Source organism: Brassica oleracea, chromosome C6 (assembly GCF_000695525.1).
Source record: "Brassica oleracea var. oleracea cultivar TO1000 chromosome C6, BOL, whole genome shotgun sequence".
NCBI classification, from domain to species: Eukaryota; Viridiplantae; Streptophyta; class Magnoliopsida; order Brassicales; family Brassicaceae; genus Brassica; species Brassica oleracea.
This window is the reverse complement of record NC_027753.1, coordinates 31,127,077-31,133,373: the sequence shown is the minus strand read 5'-3', so window position 1 is coordinate 31,133,373 and position 6,297 is coordinate 31,127,077. Positions and strand designations below refer to the sequence as shown.

Genomic DNA, 6,297 nt, shown 5'->3' with positions numbered 1-6,297 from the left:
CCTCGGATTGAGGCCCTGTCAAAGGTGTTACACACAACCTACAAGGAGGAAGAACAGTTTTGGTTCCAACGGAGCCGAATCCAATGGCTGGAGAGCGGTGATAGGAATATTGGGTTTTTTCATGCGGCGACCAGGACAAGACGGTTGCAAAACACGATCTCTGTCATTGAAGACCCGCAAGGAGTTGAGGTTTTCGAAGAAACCGATATCGCACGCGTGATATCAGATTACTTCCAAAACATTTTCACAACAACCAGCGGTGGCGACCTTGAGCAAGATCTCCAAGTTTTACCAGCTAAGTGACAGACGAAATGAACACCAAGTTAACACATATACCGTATATCCAGGAGATCAAGGAGGCAACGTTCTCGATTCATAGCGGCAAGGCTCCCGGCCCTGATGAATTCTCCTCCAAGTTCTACCAAGCGTACTGGCATATCATCGGAGAGGATGTGTCGCGAGACATCCCGCGTTTCTTTGAAAAAGGGGAGTTGAATCCTCAGCAAAACGCAACCCATGTCCGCCTAATCCCGAAAGGATCGAGTCCCCGGAAAGTCTCAGATTATCGGCACAGAGTGACATCTTCGGAGATTCTAAATTCAATTTTAGTATTTTGGCAAACAAATAAAAATAATTTTATTACAAAAAAGAGAGAAAATAAAGTTATATGCAACATTTAAACAACAAAAATCAGAGCATGTATTTCCTCTTATACTATATCCTACACACTAGATAGTTTATGAACACAAAAACATTCTACAATATTTGATATTAACACAACAAAATCATTAGTATAACTTAAATAGTAATTATCCGCGGAAAACGACCTGGTCAAATTAAAATCGCATGGTTTCGCAACCCTGAAAAATTTCAAATAAAATAAATTTCTATCTAAATCCGCACAGCATGGGTTTTATTTATTTATTTATTTATTTATTTATTTATTTTTTTTTTTGTCACGGGCGGTCTCCGAAATCTCAGAGGACTCGAACCCAGGTGCCTTGGTATCCAGTTCACTCTAGTGTTACCACTAGGCTATTCTGTCCCGGCTCATGGGTTTTATTTAATTAGGCTTATGTGCAAATTGACTTGTCTAAATTTCTAGTGGATTAACGTAGAGGTGAGGTGGATCAAGCTGGTACACATAGAATAATAAGTGGCTAAATCCCTTTCCGGTTCAATTAAACCGAGTAGGACAAGTGGCACACCCAATGGATAAGGTACGATCCAACGAAATCATCATCCCCATTGCACACGGTGCTCAATGGAGGTGAGTATGTCTCTCAACGCGTTGGCTCGGCTTCCATTGAAGAATACAGGAAGACTCGAAGAGGTCGGTTTAGCAAGACACTCTCTGTTCACCTCGAGAACACCATGCCGAGAATCTGCGAAGCGGGGGATGGTTTTCGTGGTGGAGGCGAAAGGGAAGAAAGGAATGGCGGCTCGTCAGTATCAACGCACACCTCCTCCTATGCCTAAGATTGAAGACGACGGAAACCCTAGATTCGTTATCTTCATTCGTATGGCCAATGTTCGTCTCTCCCTCCCTCATCACCTCCCCTTGGTTACTTGATTGTTGTGTTGTTAATAGTGTTTCTTGAAACAGGTGTATCTTTGGTATCCACTAAGTATAATAGCTGGTGGTACAACTGCAAAGATCATGGTTGCTGCTAAAGATAACCTCTTGGGGAAGTATATCTACAAAGACACCATTGCTAGAAACATTGCTGCTGTTATTTACCGAGTAAGTAAGACAAGCTCTGCTCTCTGCTTATCTATTTACTTTGTCTGCATCGTGATGTGATTTCCTGATTGTTTTGCATCTTCAATAGGATGAGAAGGAGATACAAAAGACTGCAATTAAGCAGCACCGTGTCTTGCGGACTGCCACTGAGTTTCGATATGGCTACAAACTTGTTGTAATGCTCTCTGTCTTGGTAGCTCTGTTTTCTTTTCCTTTTACAAGCTCTGAAGTCTTTGGTTTTCAGGAAAACGGGAACATGAGAGCTGCACTTAGTACCTCAGATGTCATTGAGGTGAGCTATACAACCAATTTGAGATCAGCTCTCAAACTCCATTGAGTGTGACCAAAGGGTGCATGTTTTTCCTTCTAAAACATTTGAGTTTTTGTCCTGTAATATCACAGCTCCCAACTCAGGACCAGCTTAAAACAGTGTTGGACAAAGTGAAAGACTTTTTCGGGGATGCTAAAGAGTCATTCGGGAAGATATCATCGTTGAATTCTGGGGCAGATGAAGAAAGCCCTGATGAGAAAGCCAAGCAAGTATAAACAGGTAACAACAATGTTTCTCTCTGTTCATCTTCAGTTGATGTTTTGGTGTCTTTTCAGCAGAATCATATACTGAGTGACTATATTTCCCAGGGTCCCAAGGCTGGAGAACTGACACTTGGTGTGGGATGCAGAAGGTCCAACTGGATATTATGACGAGATGCCTGCTATTTTGTGCACATTTTTCTTTTATACACCTCTCAGAGAAACAGTTTCTCTTAAATCTCTTGTAACATATAACTTATTGTGTTTGTAGATTTGTTGAAAGAAAGAGCTGTTCGGTTACAACCTGCGAGTTCAACTTTTCTTAAAAAGAAAAAGCTGTTGGTTAGAATTCTCTCACATTCTTTGATCCTAACCTTATGGGACAGATTCTCAACAGCTAGCAGATGATGGATACATAAAGCCAATGTGTAGGGCTACAAGATGCAAAGGTGTGTGATAAGGAGAAAAAAATGCTTAGTTTGCCAGTAAACACAATGTCTAGAGTAGAGATCTTATTCTCAAGATATGATAGGTCTACTATTTTCCTACCACACATGAAAGCGAAACTAATGTGACAGTTTAATGATCTTAAGAGATGGGTATGAAACATATGGTCTTATCATTGTGGTGTAGTTAGCCTGTGACACTCATGGATTTAAAGGTCCTTGGGAAAAGAAAATCTTTCTGCATAACACCAACCAATATAGGAAAAGAAGTTAATGGAACAAGAGTCAAGATATGAATAAACCTTGGTCTACCATTAGGGTATACTCGTCAGGGTCGGGCAGCCGGTCGTTTCCATACCAGAGGTGGGGTGGGGGCTCAGACAGGAGTGATGTGCTACTAGTGTAATCTTGAAACTGGAAGTTTTGGAGTCCGCTGTTTGCAAAGAAATGCTCTCCATGAAGCCAAGTGAAGTCTAAGTCAGTGTCTAAAGAACCTGAATGGTGTGCTTCTGGAAGTTCCCAGTTCAAGCTTCCCGGAATCGAATCTGTATTGCTGGTTGCATTGGAGCTGAAGGGAGCGGACAAGTCCATATCTTGAAGGATCACAGTAGAGTTCTTGTCTTGTGGCATGAGAAACTCATCCTCATTCACATAAGAAGGCTTCATTTCCTCTTGCATGAGAGACGGTGCAGAGTTTGCAACATAGGAACTTTGGCTTGGCAATGGCTGTTGCTGGAGAAAGCTGTTCTCGTACAGAATAGGAGGCTTGGATTCAAGTGGGTCTGGAACATCATTCCAGGGAAGCAGAGAGTCAAACACACCGGATGAGTTGGGAGGATCATATCCTATACGTGTCTTTTTCGCTTTTGGAGGCATGTGGACACCACTGGTGGGGTCAGACACAGAAGCTGGAGCAAGTTGCTTTGGATCAGTCTCTGTTGCTTTAAGGAATGCATAGCTGCTGCTCTTGCCAGGGCTTTGATGTCCTGAATTAATCTCAGCATCTTTTGGAGGTGAATCCATATTCTTTACTCCACCAGAATAACACTTTATCTCCTTCCCTTTCTCTAATCTACTCAGGTACAGTCTGTATTTCTACAAAATAAAAATTAAAATTAAAATAGAAAAAGTGACAAAAAGCTTAGTGTTCTTCCTCTTTTGGATTAAAGAGAAGGGTAAAGTTTTACCTGAAGGTGGCTAGCAACATTCTCCCTAGTGAGCCATGGGATATTCATGAGGTCCAATATCTTCTTGGGACCAGCTTCTGCCATACACAAAGACACCAGAAAAATCACTGCCTATCAAGAAGACATGCTAAAGAGAGGTACTTACTGTGATCACATCCGATCTGGTTAACAGCGTTGACAAACTTCTGGTGAAGCTCATAAGACCAAACCACTCTAGCTTTCTTGGAAGAAGAAGATTGGTCACTCTCATCCTGAAAAAGCTTCTTCTCAAAGTCAAAGTCTTTTCTCTTCTTCCCAAAAGAAACATCTTCACCACCTCCAAGAAACTGCGCTTGGGTGAACCAATCAGCTCCTACGTCATAGCAGCAGCCTTCGATGTCTCTCACCTCTTGGAGCTTCTTTCTAAGAACATGTTGCCATATGATCTTCAGCTCCTTCATTCTTATCGGCTTCAGCAGGTAGTCACACGCTCCGTGCTGGACGCCTTTCATGACTCTGCTTGTTTCACCGTCCACCGACATCACTGTAAAAGCAAACAACAAAATTAATAATTAACCTTTTCTGTTTTTACTTTATTACTCAAGATCATATATAGAAGTCTCACTTATGACAGGGAGGTCCAGTTCAAGGCCAACGTGCTCAAGTAGCTTGAAGCCGTCCATGTCAGGCATGTTCACGTCGCTGATCACGATGTCAAACCCGTCCTTACGCTCTCGTAGCAACCTCAGAGCTTCTCTAGCTAACCCACAGGTAGTGACTGCAAGGGGGTTAAAACAAAAGCAGAGGAAATTAAGCAGGTGGACTCCCAATGTGTAAAAACATAGAAAAAGAAGAAGGGAACCTTCGTAGGAGCACTTCTTGAGCATTTTCTCAAGAATCTTGAGCCAGGTTGGGTCGTCGTCGACCACAAGAACCCTGAGACCGACGGGAGAGAAGCCTTTCTCCATGTTCGCTGGCAAGAGAAGGAGAGAGAGAAAGGGAGAGATAGAAAGTGGTGTGTGTGTGTGTGAGTGAGTGTTTTTTATTTTTGGAAAGAAGTAAGTGGGAGAGGGGGTTTTTGTTTGCGTTTCCTTGTGAAAAAGTTACCCTCAGAATATTTGGCGCCGTTTAGATAACGGTCACTGGTGGCGCATGTTAACATTTACCTCTCTCATTTCTCTGTTTTGAAAACTAGGCTTAGAAGTTAGAAATTAGAATATTAGAAATTAGAATATAGTTTTTCTTTTAATTTTTGAGGATTGCTTTCGGAGAAGGAACTTTGTTCGGTCTAAGTTCACTGATAAAAAAAAGTTGTTAGAAATTCTATTTTGTTCTCTCTTTAGATTTGTAAGTTGATGTATTTCACTGCTCAATATTCCTTCAATAATGTAGCTCCTTCAAATTGCTCTTAGAATATTGCCACAATAAATGTAATGGATTATATTACTTATTATGTTTAATAGTTTTTAACTATATCTACAACTTTCTTTTGGTAGTATACACATAAGTTTTTTTTTTTTGAAAAGAATATATACACATAAGTTCCTCTTATAAATTTATTATATTCTAATCAGATAGTTTTTTTTTATTAACTGTATCTTATTTAGAGATATATCTACCGTATTTGTACATTTGTTGGATACACATTAATTATTCTTTTCAACAATTCATACTAGCATAAAATTATAAAACCAATGCTATAATACTATAATATATTTATTTATTGCAACAAGAGTATTATTCACAATAACTATATGTATATATAATATACATACATACTAGGTGTTTTCCTTCACCATGTGCAGTAAGAAATTTTTTTAATCTAACTTATATTTAAAAATAAATTTTATTAAATATTATAGATTTTACTATTTTTTTACTAATATTTAATATAGATTTGATATCTATTAAATCAATTTGTATAAACTAATAAAAATGATATAACATTGTATAATTATTAAAAATTTAGCCTAAACAATATTTATAAAATTTGTAGATATATAAGAAACTAATGTATTTAAATTTTAAAAAAATTGTAGAAATTTTTGAAAGCTTTAGTAATACAAATTGTATAATTATACAAAAATAATAATATTTCAAAATTTGAAATGTTATATATGAATATATTTATTTTATAGATGGTGTATGAGCTATTACCATATTTAAAAAAAATTACCAAAAAGAAATATCAATATTAAATGTAATATATGAACTGTTACCATATTCTAATAAGTTTGCCAAAAATATAAATCAAAATTAAATGAAATTATTCATGTCATATTTTTTCGGAAGTCATGTCATCAATTTCAGTAGCCATGTCATATTTGTTTTGTGAAATTGATTGTAGAGAGGATATGTGAGAATCAATTTGTATAAAACTAATAAAAATGATATAACATTGTATAATTAT

The 6,297-nt window shown here is 38.1% G+C and overlaps 2 protein-coding genes across 4 annotated transcripts; one reads left to right on the top strand and one right to left on the bottom strand.

Annotated features, from left to right (window-relative positions):
- Positions 1 to 1,207: 1,207 nt before the first annotated feature.
- Positions 1,208 to 2,578, top strand: LOC106300629 (protein HHL1, chloroplastic-like). 2 transcript variants are annotated; one of them, XM_013736814.1, is made up of 6 exons: positions 1,211 to 1,531; positions 1,607 to 1,744; positions 1,833 to 1,919; positions 1,989 to 2,036; positions 2,147 to 2,294; positions 2,384 to 2,578. In XM_013736814.1, exons 1-5 carry the CDS (start codon positions 1,265 to 1,267, stop codon positions 2,288 to 2,290), a joined length of 684 nt encoding a protein of 227 aa, XP_013592268.1. In that variant the 5' UTR covers positions 1,211 to 1,264; the 3' UTR covers positions 2,291 to 2,294; positions 2,384 to 2,578. The 2 variants fall into 2 exon arrangements, with proteins under 2 accessions (XP_013592267.1, XP_013592268.1); XM_013736813.1 differs by having other exon boundaries at positions 1,208 to 1,531; positions 1,833 to 2,036.
- Positions 2,547 to 4,917, bottom strand: LOC106300628 (two-component response regulator ARR11-like). Of its 2 annotated transcripts, XM_013736812.1 has the most exons (5): positions 4,750 to 4,917; positions 4,513 to 4,665; positions 4,054 to 4,431; positions 3,909 to 3,985; positions 2,547 to 3,816 (listed from the first exon to the last, which is right to left on the bottom strand). In XM_013736812.1, the coding sequence occupies exons 1-5, from the start codon at positions 4,853 to 4,855 to the stop codon at positions 3,007 to 3,009; spliced, it is 1,524 nt and encodes a 507-aa protein (XP_013592266.1). In that variant the 5' UTR covers positions 4,856 to 4,917; the 3' UTR covers positions 2,547 to 3,006. The 2 variants fall into 2 exon arrangements, with proteins under 2 accessions (XP_013592266.1, XP_013592265.1); XM_013736811.1 differs by having other exon boundaries at positions 4,513 to 4,913.
- Between the last annotated feature and the right edge of the window lie 1,380 nt (positions 4,918 to 6,297).

Coding starts and splice junctions, on each gene's coding strand:
- LOC106300629 (XM_013736813.1), top strand. CDS start 1,265: ATGGAGGTGAGTATGTCTCTCAACGCGTTGGCTCGGCTTCCATTGAAG. Junction 1,532..1,606: donor TCTTCATTCGTATGGCCAAT/GTTCGTCTCTCC, acceptor TTCTTGAAACAG/GTGTATCTTTGGTATCCACT. Junction 2,037..2,146: donor GTACCTCAGATGTCATTGAG/GTGAGCTATACA, acceptor GTAATATCACAG/CTCCCAACTCAGGACCAGCT.
- LOC106300628 (XM_013736811.1), bottom strand. CDS start 4,855: ATGGAGAAAGGCTTCTCTCCCGTCGGTCTCAGGGTTCTTGTGGTCGAC. Junction 4,432..4,512: donor ACTGGACCTCCCTGTCATAA/GTGAGACTTCTA, acceptor TTGCTTTTACAG/TGATGTCGGTGGACGGTGAA. Junction 3,817..3,908: donor ATGTTGCTAGCCACCTTCAG/GTAAAACTTTAC, acceptor TTTATTTTGTAG/AAATACAGACTGTACCTGAG.